Genomic DNA, 23228 nt, shown 5'->3' with positions numbered 1-23228 from the left:
CAATACTTTACAGGAAAAAAATCAACAGCAAAAACAAAAAAGTCTCTAACAAACTTCCCAGTGTTCATTGTGACACGATCTTTTTGCCATGGGTCTCTTGCCTCATTGTTGATAGCTTCCAATTCATCAGAGTGGAGCTTTGTGAAGGGTGATGGCAACAGTACTTTCCAGTGACAGAGTACATTGTGTCAGTGGACTCCTGCTGTAATGAACTCTTTCTCTGTGGCATGTGACACTGACTGCTGCATGTCAACTAGAACTTTCAATGTTAGAGTCCAGCTTCTCAGACCTTGTTTCTGCTTTATCATTTAAAAATGTGTTGATAAACAGTATTGTCATGTCTATAGTGCTTACAGTAGCTTCACCCAGGAAATTGTCCTGTCCCAAGAAGCCACTTTGTGCATTTCCATGGATTTAGGTTCTTATATGAGTTTGACATCATAGTGGACTTAACATATTCAGCAATCCATGATTCAAAGAGGTATGTTATCACTCAGGCTTTTCCATCCCATCTTTGGAGTGAGAGCAAAGTGGATTAAGTATAATTCCAATCCTAAGGTTGTAGAACTAAAATAGGACCAAAATGCTTTCACCCTAAAACTAAGGCCTAAGATTTCTCCTTTTAGGTACAGGCCATGAGTTACTGGAACAGGCCATGAGTTACTGGAACAGGCCATGAGTTACTGCAATAGGCCATGAGTTACTGAAACCACTCAGTCCAGATTCCAGAAACCAGGAAGTGTAAAAGTACAGAGTCACAAGGTAGTCACAAGGTAATGACTGCTGGACTATGGAATGTCCTCTCCCTGGTTCCCTAGGTGACTGTTTGACCACAGAATGTCCCAACCCTAGTCTCCATAGTGACTGTGTAATCACCAGATATCCCCACCTGGGGGCAGCCAATGAGAAATGGTGACAGGCAACCACCCCCTTAGAAATAAAATTAAGGCCGGGCGGTGGTGGCGCACGCCTTTAATCCCAGCACTCGGGAGGCAGAGGCAGGCGGATCTCTGTGAGTTCGAGGCCAGCCTGGACTACCAAGTGAGTTCCAGGAAAGGCGCAAAGCTACACAGAGAAACCCTGTCTCGAAAAACCAAAAAAAAAAAAAAAAAAAAAAAAAAAAAAAAAAAAAAAAAGAAATAAAATTAAGCCATGATTTCTAGAATGTCCCTAGAAGCAAGCCAATCAGAATTGAACCTGTACTAGCACCCCTAAAAGATATAACCTTGTGGTTTTTGCCTTTAAAAACTGAGCTTGCAGAGAGGCGGGCATTTCCTCCAGCCTCTACTGTGTTGGATCTATTGGACGAAGTCCCTGCCTAGGCTTGTATTGCTTTTGGATATCCTGAATTAAACTTTGCTTTTGCATTCCAGCATGCTTGTCTTCAGTGATCTCTCTGGGGTTCTCGATCTGGGCACAACAAGGTCACTATGGTTTCCAGAATGATACATGCATATTGGCTTCAACTTAAAGTTATCAGTTGACTTAGCTCTGAATGCATCAACATGCTGAGTACTAACTTCTCTCTCCCTCCAAAACTCCTAGGTGGTGCTGTCTTCCAAAATGAGGATTTTTTTTTTTTTTTTTTTTTTTTTGGTTTTTCGAGACAGGGTTTCTCTGTGTAGCTTTGCCTTTTTCCTGGAACTCACTTGGTAGTCCAGGCTGGCCTCGAACTCACTGAGATCCGCCTGGCTCTGCCTCCCGAGTGCTGGGATTAAAGGCGTGCGCCACCACCGCCCGGCAAGGATGTTTTATTTAAACTGAAATCTGTATTTGATACCTACTGTTTGAAAGAAGTCTGATGGAAGTTTCCCATCTCTTTCCCTAAACCCACCCCTTCAAAGCCCACCAAACACAGCTCCTCCCCCAGAGAGGCTCAGGACAAATCCCACAGGGAATATACAAGCGGCATCCCAGAAGACAGATTCCTGGTCTGTTTTGGAGTCCATATAAGCACTAAGCAGATATATCAGGGTTCCTGTATGCTCCTGGATCCCACACAGGTATTACTTCCCCAACAATCAACATTCGGTTTGTTGTGATGGCAGAGAGGCCTTCAAGAGGCCTCAAACTTATCACCTACCTTCATCTATAAGTCTATCTAGATCTTTTGGACAATGTGATATGGCGTACATATCAGCATAGTCATTTCTCCTTGCTCTGTTGTCCTGCAGAGATGGTCTCTTTCCTTGAGCCTTATAGAAACAACCTCTTCAAACTTCAATCTTCTTGTGCGGTTTCCTCTTGTGTCTCATCTTTTACTGAATCCCAGATGAATGAGACTTCTTATGGATTAAGTTTCAGCCTAAGGGAGTGAATGCCTGGTTTGATTTTCTTTCTAGATCAGTGAAACTATCTCATTAAGGCTGCTCTGCTTTCTTTCCCTTTGTGTGTTCATGGGAGTAGCACGTTCACTCCTTAACTTGGCTAGATGCTTAGTACCAGAAGCCTTGCTTTCAAAAGCCCACTTTGTCTTTTGGTACCTTCTTCAATAACCTTAATAATTTCTAATTCTCAATTTAAAGTGAGGTGTAAGATTCTTCTTTCTATTTGAACACTTGGAGGTCATTGTTAGTTTACCCATTGGTTTAGTATCAATGTCATGTGTCAGGGAGTGGAGGAAAGAGAGCAGAAGGACTAGGCAGTGGAGCAGTCAGAGTGCACAATTAAACACGTAAGTTTGCTGATGCACATGGATTTGGTGTGTATCATCCCAAAATACTTACAAGACTACTCTCAGGGGTCCCAGAGCATGATAAGATACATCATGTTAATGACAAAGCTTGGAGTACTATAAAAATTACCAAATGTGTTACAGAGACACGAAATGAGTATTTTTCTACAGGAAATGTGGCATATCAGGCCTCTCCTATGCACAGATACCACTGAAACATCCATCTGCAAACAATGCCAGGTTCATAAAGCACAGTAGCATAACACTGTGCTTACACAGAAATGAGAGATACGCTTGGACAGAAAACAGTTACAGACATGGGCTGGTGCATAGGCTGCACAGGCATGTGTATGGCTGCACTCATGTCGAAGCTTATACATATGGAGAGGCACTAACAACAGCTTCAGCACTGTGCCCACTGCATAGTGCTGGAATTTCTAATTTCACAGGTGGAATGACCCAACCCGTGAAAATGAGAGAAGCAATTTTGTTTGTAGTCTCATTGCGATATGTACAATAAAATTTGGTTGGCATGACAATGTGTCTATGTAAGTTGACAGGTTGGTAACCGCAGTGTGAAAACTATTTCTTTTTTTTTTATCTTTAAAGAATTACTGGAATGTTAAATTAAATTTTATTCCTGTAGGCTGCATCAGACACACAGAAACCAGGCGTCTAAACTCTCATATCTGCGTGAGTTGCTGGGTTTCTTAATGTGGAGTCACAAAGCTGAACTCATATATTATTTCACTTAATAATTACAGTTGGCAATTACTATGGGGATACAAAAATAATTTAACAGGTCATCAACTCAGATGTGGGCTTTGTCTTTTAAACCCAAGGAATTTGCTTCATATGTCAATCATATTGTGCTAGAGGACATTGCATTAACAAGTGAGGCAAATTAATCCTACAAATGTGATCTATTAAATAATTTGCCACTTCCTCCAGATATATAATAGATGATTATTACTGTACTTAGGAATAATTAACCATCTACATCAGACTTATATGCCAACTAGCTATATATCAACCCATCAATTTTTTGACCTGAAAATATATTTATTTTATTTTTATTAAAAATAGATTCTTCTCTCATACAATACATCCTGACCACAGTTTCTCCTCCCTCTACTTCTTCAAGCTCCACCCCAAATCCTCTCTCCCCAAGATCCATGCCCCTCTGTTTCCCTTCAGAAAAGAACAGGCCTCAAAGAGACAACAACCAAATAGGAACAGGAAACCAGGTATCCCTGAGGGGGAGAGCCCTAGGGTAGAACCTCACTGACAAAAAAAAAATCAATGAAGTGATTCCTAATGATACTCGGCTACACTCATAGATCAGTGCCTTGTCCGGTCAACAGCAGAGAGGCTTCCTCTAGCAACAGATGGGAGTGGGTACAGAGACAATTAGATACTATGCAGAGAGCGAGTCTAAATTGGAGGTCTCCATTGGGTCCCTTCCTTGGAGTTTGGGGAACGCCATGGGAGAAGGGGAGGGAAGATTGTAGGAGCCAGAGGGGATGGAGATCACTAAGAGAACATGGCCAATGAATCAGCTAAGCAGGGAATGTATGGGTTCACAGAGACTGAAGCAGCACTTGGCCTGCAAGGGTCTGAGTCAGGCCCTCTGTGTTTATTATGGCTGTCAGCTTGGTGTTTTTGTGGGACTCCTAACTGTGATTTTGGGCTGCCAATCAATTTTAAGCTTATTTTTATGTAACTATCCTAGCTGTTACATATTCAACCACCCAGAACTTAGTTTCCTACCTGTAAAATGGACAATATGACCTCTACATTTGAGAGTTAGGTGTATCTAAGAGATATATCTTAGGGAGCATTGTTGAATTATACATTGTAACCAGAATTAGTTAAGTAAGAATTAGAATTAAACTTTCTAGTAATAAGATCAATATTTTTGTCCCTTTCAGATTATTCTCTCTCTCTCTCTCTCTCTCTCTCTCTCTCTCTCTCTCTCTCTCTCTCTCTCTCTCTCTCTCTCTCTCTCTCTCAGTGTGTCTTAGAGTATGTCTTTAGAATCAGATATATTTGTAGGGTAGTCACACATTGCTTCACTTTTTACTCTACAAAACAGGACCTATTTGGCTCTCATGATGCATTGAAGACTAAATAAACCTTTAAACTCTCTGGTGTTCATGGTTACAATATGCACTCAGCACACTCAAGCATTTGTTGTATTATTTCCCTGACTCTGCTGTGGTTAATTAATCAGATGTAAAATAGATTTGAATATTTTCCTTCCCAAACAATGTATTTTAAAAATTGTTATTTTATGCATTCATATATACCTATATGTGCATGTTTGTGTGTTAAGATTCATTTGCATATGTCCCTGCGGAGGCCAGAGAACAACATTAACTGTCATTGTGTAGGTAATAAACATCATGTCTCCTAGCTTAGGGGGAATGTTTCACCAGCCAGGCATTTGACAAGTACCAGACAAGTACTGTAGGCTGGCCAACAAGCCCAAGGGCGCCAACGGCTCCCACCCCAGCATTGGGATTATCAGTGCAAGCCGTAACACCTGACCTTTTTAAAAGCGCAGTTTTCTGGGGTTAAACTTTGATCATCATGCTCAGAAGGCAAGCACTTTACCACTGAACCATTACACAAGCTGCCAAACAATATACTTCACATATTGTATTTTACAATGTATTTTAACACATCGTCACTGTTCAACTGGGTAGCTCCAGCATCCTGTCTCTGGACCCAATACAACTTTAGAAGTATTGGTTGAGGTTTCCTATTATAAGCCTACACATCTAATGTTGACTGAGTAAATTCAAACTCCACTCTCTTGTTGAAAGTATTCGAATATTTCTATTATTTAGTTCCCGAAGATGGTTGTTTTTACATTAGAATTGAAAATGGGTAAGATGTCTTTCACTGTGAATAGAAATCAGCAGTGAAGTTCATTTTGGACATACAAATATATATATATTTATGGAATGAAAGTAGAAGTCATACTGTCTAGGAGAATGAAGGGAAGTAACAGGAGAAGAGAAGAGTGAGAAAGGGGAGGGGAATGGAACATGGGGGGGGGTACATTGCCACAGTACATTATATACGAGTATGGAAATGTGGAAATGTTATGAAACCCAGTTTTATGTACAATGGTAATAAAAAATAAAACCTATGAAAATATTGTGTATTTGTCACATAATACAGTGTTTGATACTTAGCTAATCATCAATTAATAGTGGTTAAATGAATAATTAAAATAGTATGTTGTGGTGCTGTGTGGGTATACTCATGTACATGTGGGTGGGCATGCATGTGTGTATGAATTCACATGATGACATGAAGTTCATTTCTGTGGCTACTCTCCATGTTCTTTTTTGAGACAGACTCTCTCACTGAACTCAAAGCTTAGTGATTCCGCTAGGCTGAAATATTCTCTATGAAACAGCTAGGATGAGAAAGGTGTAGAATTTGGGATTCCTCTAAGAATCTTAGATTTCTTTAATCCTTTTCTGAGTTCTCATGATTGGAGAACCAAAACAAGAATAGCTAGTTCAGAGTTACCTTAACATTTTGCTAGACAATTCTAAGCTCTAGTATATAATACACATTTATATTTTATTATTTTGGTATTATTTATATGAGAACCAAATTCCATTTATTCCACTCAACTTTTGACAATGATTGCTATACAAAAATAGCCCTAGATTCTTCAGTCCCTTTTCAAAACCTGGTTTCACCTATTTCCATGTTTTCTTATTGTGAGACAAGGGCAAGCTCAGTGAGCACACATTCAGTCAGTTATCCCTGCTTTGTCTTTGCCTGTAAAACTAAGCACATTATCCCAGGTCAAGGGCAAAGGAGGAGTCTCAGTCACTCGGGTCATCTGTCAGTAAAACTAGCAAGTGCCCCTCAGCTCCCTAGCTACACGTGAACATCTTCCTTTCAGGCTCACTGCAATCTGCCCATTGGTCCTTAAGTAAGGAAATACTCCCAAAGCAAGTGTTCTAAATGCTGTATGTATAAAAACATCAGCCACCAAGAATCAGATGCTTTTCTGAGTTGCTTGTTCACAATTGGATTCGTATCTAAATTAAGCAGACAGATGTGACACATTTTGATAAAGAACTGTGAGTATGGTCCTGTGACTCCATTCCTTAGAGAAAAAGATTTCTCATGTGTCAAACATTTTAGATCAATTATTACTACTGTGAATAATCATGTTTTGACACTGTTCGGTAACTATACAATTAAAGTTAATATACTGCTTTAAGCTGCACAGCAAATGCAATTTTCCTCATTGTGTAATATTTGAAACATCAGTCTCCCCTGTATGGTCTCCAACTCAACCTGTTCCCATAACAACCATTGGAATATATTTTCAATGGGTTTTTTTCTTTAACAAGAATCAAAGCTCTTGAAAAACATCATGTCTTTTATTTAATTTTCCTCACTCATTTGCTTTGGATAACTACTCAGATAAATATGATATCATTCACCATTGCCTTTAGCAGTTTTCGGTAAAGGGTTTGTAATAGTGATTAAAAATAAGTGATGCATTGTTAAATAACAATTAAAAGGGGAAAGGTAACAAAGGAGCCAAAAGAAAATCTGGAAAAGCTATCTGTCCCAACCTAATTTATTTTCAGAACTGTGTAAAAATGAAACAAGTGTGAGACTGTTGAAAATAGGTCAACAGGTCCAATGAGAAACTTCACATGCTCCAACTCCCCTTTCTGTTTCCCTTCTGTTTTGCTTTTCAGGGGAGGATCAGATTTGGGGAAAGCACTGCTTCTTTTACTATAGGCAGATGTATGACTGAAAGACATGAATGGCCATGAAGACTGTGGGGAAGAAGTCATTGGGAAAATCATAGCTGGTGGGTAGGATTTCTTTGCAAGCACAATGTTTTCTTCCATTAGGTTGTGCATTGGGAAAATAACCCATAGTATTTAACTGTGTAGTTTGGCCATGAACCTCAAGTTTAGTTCTTGCCTAGCTTAAGGCAGATGGCATTTCCAATAAAGAGAATGAATTTAATACATGAGCCACTGCATTCAGTGGAGCTTTGTAAACAGGAAATAATTGTGGTTTCACTCAGTTCATGCTCTCTACTGAAGCTGTTTATCCATTCCACAAATTTTATTAAATTCCTATTATCCTTCAAATATTGAGAATACATAGGTAAACAGAACAGATCTCCTTTCCCCCTTTTTAAATTTTATCATGGTGTAGAAATGTAAAATAAACAAATATACATTCGTCCATCTATACATATCTTCCGATAAAGATGAGTTTGCAAACCCAATAGAAAGAATTGTCAAGGAGAATAGGCGGGTGAGGCACAGTTGGGTCCAGAGTGAGAAACGAATCTAGCGAGAGCTATCAAGGGGCATACACCAAGTTGTAGGGAAGGAGCTAGCCATGGAAAGGGAAGGGGGCAAATGTTGGAAGCCTGTTGTCACTGTCCTTCTTAATGTTGTGACCCAGAATCTGATAGGAAGTCACTTTGGGGAGGGAGAGTTTATTCTGACTGGTGATTTGAGGGGACACATATCATCATGGTGGGAGAGGCGTGGCAGTAGGAGTGACTCGTAATCGTGGCAGCAGAAGAATAAAGATGCTTTCTAATGTCTGGAAGGGCCAAGAAGCAGAGAAAGAGGAAGGTAGTCAGCTGGCTTTCTTCTTTACTTCCTTTTGCTCAGCTTGGGTACCCAGCTGTAGGGGAGGCTGGGCCTTCCTTCCTCAGTTATCTCTCTCCAGAAAGGCCCCCTTACATGTGCTCAGATACGTCTCCCAGGAGACCCATAAATCCTGCCAGATTCACAGTAGTGTATAATCATTATGGTATCTGATCTAGATCAACTATTAATGTATAAATGGTCTTCCTGGTTAGCGCTATCATTTATAGAGCTAACTTCACCTCTTACCACTAACCGATCATGCTTTTTTATCATTTATTAACTACTCTGCATACATATTTTATTGTCATTTATTTAGTGTCATTAATCGTAAGGATAGAATTAGGTATCAATAATAGATTCAGTTGACAATACTCAACTGGACCAGTTCAAAATGCTGAATGTTATGAATAAAAGGAATATATTCAGACACATTTGTTAATTGTTTCTGTCAACCACTTTAATCTAGATGTGCAGATGACTATTCCTAATAGAATACAATATCTACTCGATCTCATTTTACAAAATTCAGTAAAGTGAATATGTTTTTCTCATCTTTGCATAGTAAAAGCTGTGCTTGACTATCTTGGCCATCTTAAGGTTTTCATTAAATTTGATTTTTTTCTGATATTATTGTACCATCAAGGGATGCAACTAATTAGATTATTGTGAACTCATAAACTGGAGTAACTGCAGAAACCAGGAGGGGGAGATGAGACAGTCTTCCGGGTGGGTAGGTGGGGGAACAGCAGAGAGAGGGGTAGTAGGGTAAAACCATTCTAGTGAGGAAATGGGAAAGAGAGGGCTCTAAGAAGGGGAAACGCAGAAGAAGGAGGGAGAAGAAGGTAAAATAGCAGTAAGAACATCTAAGAAGTCATAAGGAATTATAAAGTTCACTTTTACCTTCAAAAACCCCTGTAATACACATAAGTCTATGCACAAATTTATACTTATAGGTTAAATGAAATTTTCTCACTTGATCTGATAAACCTCCCTCCAAGAGCCAAAACAAACAAATAAACAAAACAACAACACCACCTAACCAAACCTCCAACATCAGACATGAGAAATCTTCTGATTTAAGTGCTTGGTCAGGATTATCCAAAAGACTTTCAAAACATACAGATGATAGCTTTTACCCTTGGTTGCTCCCCAAAGGTGGAAGGTAAGTGCCTGTTGTTAAAGACACTGTGCACTTCAGAAACAGGGCCCAGAGGTCCCTTAGTTGAAACTGGTCTGAAAGAGCCTTTCTGAGGAAGCTGCCATGTAATTTTCTAACGGAGTGAAGCAGCCAACAGTCCTCCCCAGCTGCCACACTTATAAACCACAATTACCAGCATGTGAGGATAGCCCTGAGGATGCAGTAGTGGCATGCATACCAATAGCTCTGTGAATGGACTGTAGACCCACTCAACAATAGAAAAATCATGCACAGGACTGCAAACATAGCCAACTACTGAGGGGTAGAGAAGTCATGAACTTCGGAGAACACAGAATCATCACTTTACTAAAACAGTGTAATCTAAATACTTACAGAAAAGTGTAGTAGTCCTCAGCCCCCACATAAAAAAAAATCTGTTTGTGACAATCAGAACCCATTACAGAAAACCACAACCAATCAAAATGCAGAGTTCTGGAATCCAGTCACAATTGATACATCTACATTGCAACTTCTGTACTTAGGTTAAGGGTCATTACACAAGAGGGTGTGTTACACAAGATGTTGTTTTCTCTGACACTGTGTCAGAAGCTACACCCATAAAGTCTCACCAACATGACTGGCTAATCTTGAGCTGAACAAGGACAACAATGGACAGAACCTACACAAAGAACTAAAGACAACCAAGGCAGGCTGAGAGTGGGAGAAATAGTCTTCCTCAGGGAAAATCACACTATTGCTTATCCAATTTCAAATCGCAATCTCTCAAAACATTCATATAAGTAACAATATATAGATTAAGCAGGTTGTATTTAGAAATACACACACATTTTGTGTGTGTGTGTGTGTGTGTGTGTGTGTGTGTGTGTGTGTGTGTTGAAAAGATGCCATGAATTTGCCGTGGATATCGCTCTGTATAAATAAAATGCTGATTGGCCAGTAGCCAGGCAGGAAGTATAGGCGGGACAAGCAGAGAAGACAATTCTGGGAAGTGGAAGGCTGAGGCAGAGAGATGCTGCCAGCTGCCATAATGAGAAGCAACATGTTAAGATACTGGTAAGCCACGAGCCACGTGGCAAAGTATAGATACATAGAAATGGGTTAATTTAAGATATAAGAACAATTAGCAAGAAGCCTGCCATGGCCATACAGTTTATAAGCAATATAAGTTTCTGTGTGTTTACTTGGCTGGGTCTGAGTGGCTGTGGGATTGGCGGGTGAGAGAGATTTGTCCTGACTGTGGGCCAGGCAGGAAAACTCTAGCTACAGGTTTAGAGGAAAGAAAGGATGGGACAAATGATGTAATTTTAAAATAATCTCAAAAATAGGAGAAAAATGAATTTGTGTAAATTGTACACATTTCTTTGTTTTCTGTGTGATATCAAAAGTTTGGCCATATCCATTAAATCATGAAGTATCAGATTATAGAAGACAAAGTCTCAAATTTAGGAACTTTCATAATGCAAATACCCAAGTAGGCTAGCCTGGCTTGAAAGAAAGTAGATCACAGACTAGCTTATCAGTTAAACACTTTCAGCACAGTAGCTGGATACAAAAATAACTCAGAAAAATCAGTAGACCTCCTATATACAAATGACAAATTAAATGGCTAACAGACTAAGAAAGAAATCAGGTAAACACCTTTCACAATAGCCCCAAATAATATAAAATGCCTTGGGGTAACTCTAACTAAGCAAGTGAAAGACTTGTATGATAAAAACTTCAAGTCTTTGAAGAAAGAAAAATTGAAGAAGAGATCAAAAGATGGAAAGATCTCCCATGCTCATGGAAATGTAGGATTAAAATAGTATATATGGCCATCCTACAAAAAGCAATGTATAGATTCAATGCTACTCCTATCAAAATTTCCATATAATCCTTGACAGATCTTGAAAGGACAATTTTCAGCTTCATACTGAAACACAGAACCCAGGATAGCTAAAACAATCCTGAAGAATAAAAGAATTGCTGGAGGTATCACCGTTACTGATTTCAAGTTATACAACTAAGCTATAGTAATAAAAATACAACAGACATGTTGATCATCAAAATTGAACTGAAGACCCAGACATAAATCTGTACACCTATGGGCACCTGATTTTTGATGAAGAAACCGGAAGCTCATACTGAACAAAAGACAGCATCTGCAACAAATTGTGCATGTTAAAATGGATATCGAAAAGTAGAGGAATGCAGATAGACCCGTACTTATCATCCTACACAAACTCAAATCCAAAAGTATCAAAGACTTCAACATAAAACCAGATACACTGAATCTGATAGAAGTGAAAATGGAGACTAACCTTGAACTCATTGACACAAGAGAAGACTTTCTGAACAGAACACTGATAGTGCAGGCACTAAGTTCACCAATAAATAGACCTTGTCAAACTGACAAGCTTATGTATGGAAAAGACACCATCAGTTGGGCAAAGAGGCAGTGAACGCAATGGAAAAATATTTTTTTTAACTAACTACATATCCTGTAGAGAACTAATATTAAAAATATATAATGAACTAAAAAAACTAGATAACAAGAAAACAAGTCAGTTAAAAATGGAGAGAAAAATCAAATGGCTGAGTAACACTTAATGTTCAATATACTTAGCTATCTGGGAAATGTAAATCAAATCTATTTTGAGATTTCATGTTACAACTGTCAGAATGGCTAAGATCAATAATACAAGTGACAACTCATGCTGGTAAGGAGATAGAGTAAGGGAAACACTCATCTATTGCTGGTGGGATGTACAATCTTATACAGCCACTATGGAAATCAGTGTGTTGGTCCCTTAGGAAGGTGAGAATTGATCTACCTCCAGATCCAGCAATACAATCCAGTGTATATAAACAAAGGATGCTTCATCCTACAAAAAAAGACCCTTATTCATCTATATTCATTGCTGCTCTATCCACAATATCCAAAAATCGGACATAGATGTTCCTCAACAAGAGAATGGATAAAGAAAACAAGTCACATTTACACAATGTTTTTAAAAAATGACATCATAAAGTTTGCAGGCAAATGGATTGAACTAGAAAAAAATTGTTCTGTGGGACACATTCCAGATCCAGAAAGACAAATATATTATGTATTCACTCATATGTGGATATTGGCTGTTAAGTCAATGATAACCAAGCTACAATCCGTAGAACCACAGAGGGTAGTTTTGAAGTAAGGGTCTAGAAAACATAGATAGATCTCATTGGGAAAGGAAAATAGAATAGGTGTGTGTGTGTGTGTGTGTGTGTGTGTGTGTGTGTGTGTGTGTGTGTGTGTAAAAGGAGGGTCAAGTGGAGATGTAGAGGGCAGGGGAGTAGAGGGAAGAAGTATGGGGAGAGAGAGTGAAAATCAAGGGGCATTTGAGGGGCAGTATGTAAACCTAACACAATAGAAACTCCCTAAAATATTTACATATATGAAGGCCATCTAAATAAAATTGCCAAATAAGGGGGGGGGATCAGAGTCCCAAATGGAATGTCTCTATCAAGTCCCTCCCCCAAGGGCTCAAGGAATCCCAAGGAAGTGGAACTGCAAAGAGTGCAAGAGCCTGAGGAGAGGAAGGAACCAAGAAAGCAAGGCCTTCTGAATCAACATGATCAAAGCTCATATGAACTACTCATGGAGACTGAAGCCACAAGCACAGGTCTTCACCAGGTCCTCTGCATATATACTATGGCTTCCAGTTTAGTGTTTTTATGGGATTCCTGAGTTAAAATGAGCGGGTCTCTGATTGTTGTGTGTTCTCTTGGGCTCTTTTTCTTCTGTTGGTTTGTCTTGTCCAACTTTGATGTGATAGCTTTTGTTTTATTTTACTTTTTTATACTTTATTATTAGCTCTTAGGAGCCTGATCTTCTCTAATGAGAGACAGAAGGGGTGTGGTTCCAGGTGGGAGGGGAGGTGGGAGGAGTAGAGGGAGGGGAAGCCGTAATCAGGATACAGAATGTGAGAAAAGAATCTATTTTCAGTAACAGTAAATAATAGCTTATGAGCGACAAGGACAATAACAGCAGCCGACAATGGGACTGTTTCTTAATTTAAAATTAAGATCTGAGGCTGTAGAGATGGCTCAATATTTAAAACACCTTACACTCTTTAGTGCACCCAAGTTCTGTTCCTAGCACCCATTTGAGGCAGTTGACAATCACCTGTAACTCCACCTGCAAGATGTTTTTTATCACCTCTGGTCTCCAGTCATCTACATTCAGGCACATTCTCACATATGCATTCAATTAAAAGAAAATACATCTTTTTAAAAACATAAAATCTTTTTATACACTCCTAAATAAGTTAAATTAAAAGCATTTAATTTTGATTTCTAATTGATCATCAGTTTTTTAAGTATAAGATCATAACTTCTTTTTGACTGTTTACTTTATTAAGAAGTATTTATTTTGCTGTATAAGAGCATTTTAGGTCCAGCAACTGAGAATTTTATTTGAAAACATGCATTATCAGTATGTTAAGCCTTATTTTAAGAAACTAGAAAAATCTTGTATTTTAAATAAGCATTAATTTTATTTTAACTGTGTGTGTATGTGTGCACATTAATTTTATTTTAACTATGTGTGTGTATGTGTATGTGTGTGTATGTGCATGTGCTCACAAACATGTGTTACTGTGTATGAGTCCAGAAGAAGAGGGTATTTAATTAAATGGAGTTTAAATTATAGGCAGTTGTCTTGACTCAGTGCTAGGAAGAGAGTTCAGGTTCTCTGGAAGAGAAGTAAGCACTTGTTACCACTGGATATCCCTCCAGCAAATTCTTGTGTTTTAAACATAGATAAAACCAACATTCATCAATATTCCTTTCTAACTAACTACTGAGGCTACTTAGTTGATTTTTATGAGATATTTTCTTTCTTTTGTATTTGCAAACATGGATATCAACTTCTTGCAATGGGCATAGATATATATCTTAAAACTCTAGACATTGTGAAATCTGGGTCTTTGTAATTTGGAGAGAGAATTAGATAATATCTCTATTTCATTGCCTGTTTAGATAGTTAAATTTGCCTGGAGAAATATGAAAACTACTTTGGAAATAATGAACTTAAGAAACAATACATAGTATTGTTTTGATTGAATTGCATTTAAAAGTCATGATTACATGTTTCTCTTATTTTTGATTATGGATCTCAATATGTGTTCTAAACTTGTAATCCTTCTGCCTCAGCCTCCCAAGGGCTGGTATAACCGATAACAGCCACTACTCCTGGCTCTGCTTGAGAGCATCTTTCTAGTCTTTCCTGTTTAGTCCTTTCTAGAAGAGTGTGTATCCCACCCTGAACCTCTTATGATGGATTCACTAAAAATTATTGAAGTCTATGAAGTGTGACAGTAACAAGCACTGACAGAAATCATGCTAATAATTTTACATTTTAATATTTTCCAAGTTCATGTCCCACAGGACAGCAACTCTTTTTAGTGCTAGACACTAGAGTGAGGCACAGCATCCAGTCAGCTAAACAGAGGCCATTCAACATACACCACACTGCTAAACTATGGTGGTCACCTAGTAAGTATACTAAAAGCATTTTGCTTTAACATTTTAATTTATGATTGGTTTATAGGGCAACAACACCACTGTAAGCCAGAAGCCATCTATCCGTAGTAGACTAGAAAATACTATCTGAGCTGATGAAAATATATTTAGAAGCAGCAAGCCACCTCTATCATGGACTGACACTTTCTTCTTTTTCTAATGACAGCCTAGTTACAACTTCAAAGAATAATCATTGATTATTTTTCTCTGGAGAATGATTTTCTCTGGAGTCATTGCTGACCATCTGAAGTGACAGTTTTTAATCTTCCTGAATTGACGTCCATAGATTTTTTTTCAGCTTCAGTCCTCATAAAAGCATTCACCTTCTCATTCCTGATTCTTTTGATCTTCGCACTCGTTTTTAAATTTAATATTAGAATTCTGACTCGATTCACTGAATTGCTTAAGGCTGTAGTTGGTATAAGGCATCTTTGTTTTTAACAAGTGAAATTGCATCACAATAAAATTACAAGCATTTCCTGCCTGTCCGCCGTATAAGATGAATCTCCTCCTCTGACTTATGGTGAATCTGTGAGGGTATTTATTTCATAAACACAATATCCCAAGTCCCTCAAGGTTCTTATGCATTTTGAATATTTTTAAGCTCAATTAATAGTCTCTGAATTTTAAAAGCAGGTAATGTGAATGCTTTATAGATCAAAAGAGAAGAACCTGTCCTTTTCAATCATGTCAGTTGTTAAAAATGCTAAAATGGTGAAAGTGGATGTGAAATTTTCCATATTCATATGTTGATCAATGTGGAGCATGGGATACTCTAATAGATACACGTAACAATAAAAGAAACATTCTGTTTATCTTTATGCCTCACTATACTGACTTATTTTCTCATTTGCAGTCTTTTAATGTTTGACAATTTCATACATTCATATAATGAATTTTAGGATTTTTCAACCTCTATTCCCCTCTCTCCTTCCCTCCTTCTTCTCAACAAGTTTCCCTTCTGCTTTCATGTCTTCTATCTCTTTGGATGCGATCTTTGAGTAATTAGAATTCCTTACTCCAGCATGAGTGTGAGTGGCCAACAATTTTTACTGAAGCAAGGGCAAGTTGTCTTTGGCTATGCCACTGAAGAAAATGACACCCCTCTCCAAACACACTAACTGCCACTAGTCCCTCAAGGAGAGGTGGTAGTCTTTTCTTGAAGTTAGATACTTATAATTTAAATAATGACTATATCCTTCCTGCAAGTTGAAAGAAACATGATGGAATGGTTTTCGACATTTAGAACGCAAGCTTTGTTGGGAACTCAACTTCGCTTGTTATTACATAGATCAACTTGGATAGATTCATAAATTTCTATGTGTTTGAGTTTCTCTGTACATAAAATAACAATATTGATCATTCCTACCTCATCAGTTTTTGTGAATATTAAAAACAAGAATATGTACAAAAATGCTCAGAAAAGTCCCTGGGGTATAATAACCAACCATTATCATCACCATATTTACGTGAGGGATAATTGTCACAAAAAGTTTCAAATACTATGTATGATAGCAGAGAACTACTAGCAAAACCTTAGTTGTACAAAATAGAAAGATCAAAAACTCCACCTCCAAAGGAAGAAATATATTTATGATATATACTGATGAAATACCTTGACCTTCTCTAGTTGCAATGGTATGCCTGCAAACATTTCCTCAGATACATTTGTGCGTGCCAATGATTTCCATCCAAAGGAATCAGGATAGAAACAATCTGCAGCATTTTCATACCGACTCATACATCTTCATCTCCAACTACACATACTTACTCTATCCCTTCTTCAAAAAACACACAGCTATGCTTTCAGCATAGCATAGAAGGAATATGAAACCCTAATGTTTTTATTGTTGGTGGTAGTGGTTGTGAGTCAAACTTCCTATAACAGACTGAGTCATGAGTAAAAGCAAACCTTTATGAAGATAAGGCATTCGAATTTCAGAGTTCGTTAAAGCTCCCATTCTTAGCCCTCCATGGGGATTACTAAACTAGTTATCTCCTAGCGCTAAACCCATTCTACAGTTTACCTCAAGATGGTAGGGCAGGAAGATTTCAAATTGTTGTTGTCTTTATCACTAATATTTCTGGAAGTTTCTCTATTGCTAGTGTTAATGGTATCTAGATGTCAAAGTGAGAAACAACTCATTCCTTCATATCTATCCTATTTCTATTGGTTTCACTAATGATTGCTTAAATCAGCGTGTAAGTGGGGCCCAGTTTCTAAGTTTTTTCACATTGTCTGAACTGCCATTATTGAATCATCATATCCTCTCCTTTCTTAATATATAAGGTCAAAGAAGCACATCTCCTTCTAATATCTTGGTACTAGATCCTTAAGATCCTTCTACGAACTTGAATGAGCCCCATATCGTACCCTACAGAGCTCGATCGGAGGGTGTCTTCTCCAGACTTGTTGCTTCCACTCTAGCTTCCCTCTTTCTTCATCTTCCATGTGAGGGAATTCTACTTCTTGTAGTTGCCAAGTTTATATAATGCCGAAAAATTTCAGGATTGCAATATCAGATTCAATAACTTTTGTATTATTTTTTTGGGTATAATTGCTGTTGTGGTTATTTTTTTTTCTAACTAGATTGGAGCCTTCAAACTAAATAAGTGTTTTGGTAACCAAATCCAAGCTACACAACACACACCAAAAGTTAAACAATTTCCCTAGCAATTGGGCAATAGATAATAGAGACATTGATCTCAAAGATAAAGACTTAGCTAATTGTATGGTGTTTTGACAAAATTTCTGTATATATGAGCGGGTGTTTTAGTCAGTGTTCTGTTGCTGTGATGAAACATCATGACCAAACAGCAAGTTGGGAAGGTTTATTTGGCTTAAACTTTTATATTACTGTTCATCACTGAAGGAAGTCAGGACAGGAACTCAAACAGGGCAGGATCCTGAAGCCAGAGCTGATGCACAGGCACGAAGGGGTGCTGCTTACTGGCTTATTCCTCATGGCTTACTCGGGCTGAGTTCTTTCTTTCCTTTTTTCTTTTTTTCTTTGTTCTATGTGTCTTTTACATCATGTATCTTGACCCCATTCATTTCCCCTATGCTTCCTCATGCCCTCTGCCCCTGCATGCCACCCCTAAATAAAACAAAATTTAAGAGGAAAATTTAAAAGGGGAAAACATTTAAAATCTCATTATGGAAGCTGCAGTGTATCACAGTAAGCCATGCTGTAGAATCCTTTGTCCATAATCTTTACTAGTAAGTGTTCATTGAAAAGAGAAATTGGTCTGGTTTGAGGGCCCTGGTTTCTACTACATTATTAAAGCTGAGTTCTCGCCGGGTGGTGGTGGCGCACGCCTTTAATCCCAGCACTCGGGAGGCAGAGGCAGGCGGATCTCTGCGAGTTCGAGGCCAGCCTAGGCTACCAAGTGAGTTCCAGGAAAGGCGCAAAGCTACACAGAGAAACCCTGTCTCGAAAAACCTAAAAAAAAAAAAAAAAAAAAAAAAAAAAAGCTGAGTTCTCACTAGGACTCTTCTTGGGTATTCTGTTGTTACTCTCTGTTGTGGAAATGCTGCAGCTTTGGGTCTGCATCAGCCTGCTTTCTTATAGAACCCAGGACCACCAGTCCAGGGATGGCACCATCTAAAATGGGCTGGACCCTGCTACCTCAATCACTAATTAAGAAAATTCCGTACAGGTTTGCCTGCAGCCAGATCTTTTGAAAGCATTTTCTTAATTGAGGTTCACTCTTCATTCAGATGACTTTAGCTTATGTCAAGTTGGCATAAAACTATCCAACACAGTGGGGAATGCATCTCTGATGCCTAATATGTATTAATTGGAAAGTAAAACATTATGATATATATTAATTATTACTGACTATATGAAAGTTGTTACAAAAGAAGTAGCAGCTCGGGAATTAACTGGCTAGTATGACGTAGATGTGCATATAAAATGGAAATAATTCAGACGATTCCAGAGTTTAATACATAAAATAAGTGGCTTCTTTCAGACAACATGTTGTAGGCTATCACATCGGCTGAGTTAAATGGCATGGCACTGAGTAACTCAAACAATAAAGGCATAAGAAAGATTTCAAATACAGCTATTAAAAGCAAATAGGAAATGATTGACAGTCCAGCACCCAGTAAAGCTTCTGAGCTAAAGAAAGCATTAATGGACAGTGGTTGTGCTAAGGATTAATCCTTCCATCTACTCTTCAATAAAAGGGAAAAGTGGAAGAAGAGGAAGAGGGGCATTTACGAAGGAATTTTCTAGGCATCGAGGCTGTTGGCAAGAAAAAAGATCAAAATTCTAATAAGATTTCAGGGAATGGTAGTAGGGAAAAATGGCTTGATTCCAGAAATATGACCCTTAAAATCATGTTTGGCCTCATAATCTCTTTGAAATGGGAAGCGCCTTCTAGTTTTATGTAATTTTGGCATAAATTTGAACATAAATTGGAGTGAGTTGCAAAGTGCAAATAATTTGGTCATGGTCAGCATTGTCTTCATTATTTGATGAGGACAATGAATAATCAAAGTTCTTGAACTTTATATGAATACTGAAACTAGAAGAATTCTGAGCTATTAGTCTAGAGAGTAGCCTTCTCCTGTGACAGAATGGAATACAGCGTAAATATTTCTTGACCAGAGAGATGGACTATGGCAGAGATAAGTTGAGTGCTCATAACTCCATCTCCTTCTCCTAGCCATGTATGGAGACATATTTACCACCTTTTGTTATAGTTTAATTGAGTCCTGACATTTGATTGAGTTTGGCCAATGGAAAAATACTCATGCCTTCAAAGCTGCTCTATAGTGGTTAACATGCAAAGCAACTCAGTCTCCTCATTTCCTTTGGCAACTAAGGAGGCTATGTGCATCATAAGGCAATATCCAAAGACAAGTGGGATTAACAACCCAAATATGTCATACTCTAACAAAAAGAGAAATATTTTATTATTATATGTTATGAAATGGATTTGATTATAACATGTTATGGTGTTTAGAGGCTGTTGCCTGATATAGTATATATTTAGTTCCTGAGCTGGATTATATTGGTAATTGGGAATCTTTCTCTTTTTACTAAAATTATTTGAATGGGAAGAAAACAACATCTAAAAAGTGAAATGGCAGTTCAATGAAAGAAAATCCTTACTGGGAGAGCTGGACTTCTGTAACCCCTTCATTGCTTACCAGTTATAGAAGTTCATTAACAAGTCTGAGCCACTATATCTTGCTGGGGGATGTCTTTCATACACTGTGAATATATGTTGTTCCCATTGGTTAATAAATAAGTTGCTTTGGCCTATGGCAAGGCAGGTTAGAGGCAGGTGGTAAATCCAAGGAGAGAGACAGGAAAGAGAAAGGCAGAGTCTGGGGAGAGACACCAGCTTGCAGCCTAAGGAACAACATGCCAGCAGATGGGTAAGCCATGGAACATGTGGCAAAACACAGATTAATAGAAATGGGTTAATTTAAGATATAAAAGCTAGCTAGTAAGAGGGCTGCCATAGATCATACAATTTGTAAATAATATTAAGCCTCTGAGTGATTGTTTTATAAGTGGCTGCAAGACCTCAGGGCTCGGCAGGACCAGAGAAACCTTACGACTACAACATCTTTCTATGAAATGAAGCCAAAGTTAGACTGTTGCTTATACAAGGAGAAATCTATGCTAAGGGTTTGCTCAAGATTCTCTGTGGGTTTGACTTATGAATCTGAAAAATAGAGGTTGAATACTCAAAGCCACTTTAATGTAAATACAGAAAATACATTTTAATTTAGATTTCTATATCCTTTGATAATGACAAAAATCCAGTTTTGTATAGAAATACTGTATGTCTTGTGATTGGTGTCAGCCTGAAATGTGAATTTGGCCCAAACACACACACACACACACACACACACACACATATATATATATGAAATTCTAAAAGAGTAAAATAATTAAGAAAGAAAAAGGATTAAAAAATGAGAGTGAGATGAGAGATTGAGAGATGCTGGTGATAATTTCACAGAATCAGTTTCCCAGAGTTCTAAGTATCTCTCTGTAACCTCAGCCCTCTGCCAACAACATACAATGAAGGAATTGAAACATTAGTCTGACAACCTCTTGCTATGCTTGGGATGGTTTCTCTGGACAACATTCAGCAATATTTATTCAGTAACATCATTTCTACATTAATGCTGTCATGTGACTGCATTCTCTCCAAATCTGTGTGTTGAAATACTAAGACCAGAGAAATAGTACCAGGAAGAGAAGCCTTGGGCAGGTAATCAGGTCATAAGGATGGTTTTCTAGTCCATGGGATCAGTGTCTACCAGTAAGGGCTGAGAGAACTTGCTTGCATCATCCACCATGGGAAGCACCTTTTATAATTTTTATAAACCAAAAAATAAGCCCTCATCAGATCCAAATATGGCAGTATTTTTGTCTTCAAAGCTTTCAGAACTGGGAGTTTCTGTTGCTGATACGTCATGAGTTCCTCACATTTTGATATAGTGCCTCAAACAGACTGCGCCAGTAAAATGCTTTGAAAATTTAAATAATTCCAAAATAAAAAGGAACACATCTAAAAATTTTTCAGTCATACTTAATTCTATGTTTATCAGCTAACAGGTAGGCTAATAAAAATACTTCCAGTCTTACAAAAAGATAAACTAATCATTAAGGTGTATGCGGCTAATGATTTCAATGAGATCAAATGGAATTTTCTTTCTTTAAATTAAAAGGCAGAATGCTATAGCCAAAGTCTAAAAAAGAGGATATTTTAAACTCCTTATGTTAATGAGTTATCTTTTTTCTAATCACTGGAAAATGCTGGTTAGCTAAAAGCAAACATTTAGACTTATAGCCAAAAACAAAGCTTAAAGGTGTGCATTATTGATTCAGTCTTCAAATTGCTTTTACAGAAAATTATTATTTTTAATCAGACATCTTTAAAAAATACGCTAACATACAGTCTGATTCGATTTTCTGCTCACATTTGCTTAACATGTTTAGTATACAAGTTTTTCCTCCAGTATTTCATTACACAGTGTCAAATCCAACAACTTTGCCTCTCAGGTCACTCCAATAACTACAGTTATTCCACAATAACACAAGAAAAAAATAAATAGCTACTTAATTTGATTAAATTTAATGTATGAACTTTTTAAAAATTTATAGCAATACTAAGATATCTTTAGGAATTAAAGAGAATATATTAGAAGAATATACTGTAAAGGTAAACGCCATTGCAAACAAGAATGCCCACTTAGCAGGTCCACATCTCACCATTATCTTAGCATCCTATCTATGTGCGAGCTACTTTGAGGTAAAATAACTGTTCACTCACCAACGCGGAGGTGTGAGAGGCATCTGCCACATCCCCTGCGGTCTCTGGTGTCCGCGTGGTGTTTGGGATTCTGTGAGGGTTCCGGGCTATCGCTTCACACCAGCCCAGCATTTTCTCCTTCCGCTTTTCCCTTTTCAATTCCTGAAATTCTGAAAATAATTTACATTCCCTGAAACACATCACTTCTCATAGTTATGCTCTGGAAAATACACATCATTGAAACGTTTTAATCCCCAAATTTAATGAAATACTGATGGAGAGGTTTTATTTTAACTAGAACTCATGAAGGGGAAAATAAGGATTACCGATTATTAGAAATATTATCCCAGAGCCACTGCATAGTGTAAACTGTGCATCTTTTCAAAGTGCACATGTTTATATCCTCTCCTAAACAAAATGCCTCTCTTACATCAGATTCTAGAAGTTGGTTTCTGCTGTTGATTGAAAACATTCTTAACCTGGGAGCTGAAACAGGACCAGATCCTGAAGATTACTACATATAGTCATATGAGACTTGACAACAGGGTACATTCTTAGAAATGAGTCAGGAGACAACTTCCTTGTTGTAAGGAAACAGAATGCAGTTGATAGTCACGGGGCGTGGGCTTGTGACAGAATCAAGAGACACATGAATGAAAGATATCTGAGTCTGCTCCATTATAACACAGCACAGTATTTCTTTGGAAATGTCAATATACATTAACTTTCTTCCTATATATGTACTGCTTCATAGCAAATTTAATGTATATATTTATGTATATACATATATATATATATAGTCTCTAAAATAAGGACATATATAGACTTGTAATTATAATAGTCACTGCCAGTCACTTATTCTGCATTACAAACTGTGCATAATCATATGTGTTGTGTGTTT

At 37.8% G+C, this 23228-nt stretch overlaps 1 protein-coding gene across 9 annotated transcripts in view; it reads right to left on the bottom strand.

Moving 5' to 3' along the window:
- The window catches only part of Marchf1 (membrane associated ring-CH-type finger 1), a 780423-nt gene that overhangs the window by 294747 nt on the left and 462448 nt on the right, over nt 1–23228 (bottom strand). For 3 of the 9 annotated variants that reach the window (XM_052752373.1, XM_052752374.1, XM_052752366.1), the window contains exon 2: nt 22349–22497. The exons of the other annotated variants lie outside the window; for them this stretch is intronic. In XM_052752373.1, coding sequence (XP_052608333.1) covers nt 22349–22459 — 111 coding nt within the window. In that variant the 5' untranslated portion in view covers nt 22460–22497. The remainder of the gene's footprint in view (nt 1–22348; nt 22498–23228) is intronic. 9 annotated transcript variants of the gene reach the window in all.

The sequence above is a fragment of the Peromyscus californicus genome, unplaced genomic scaffold (genome assembly GCF_007827085.1).
Source record: "Peromyscus californicus insignis strain IS unplaced genomic scaffold, ASM782708v3 Scaffold_23__1_contigs__length_62951481, whole genome shotgun sequence".
In the NCBI taxonomy this organism is placed as follows: domain Eukaryota; kingdom Metazoa; phylum Chordata; class Mammalia; order Rodentia; family Cricetidae; genus Peromyscus; species Peromyscus californicus.
This window is presented reverse-complemented; position numbering and strand designations above follow the sequence as displayed.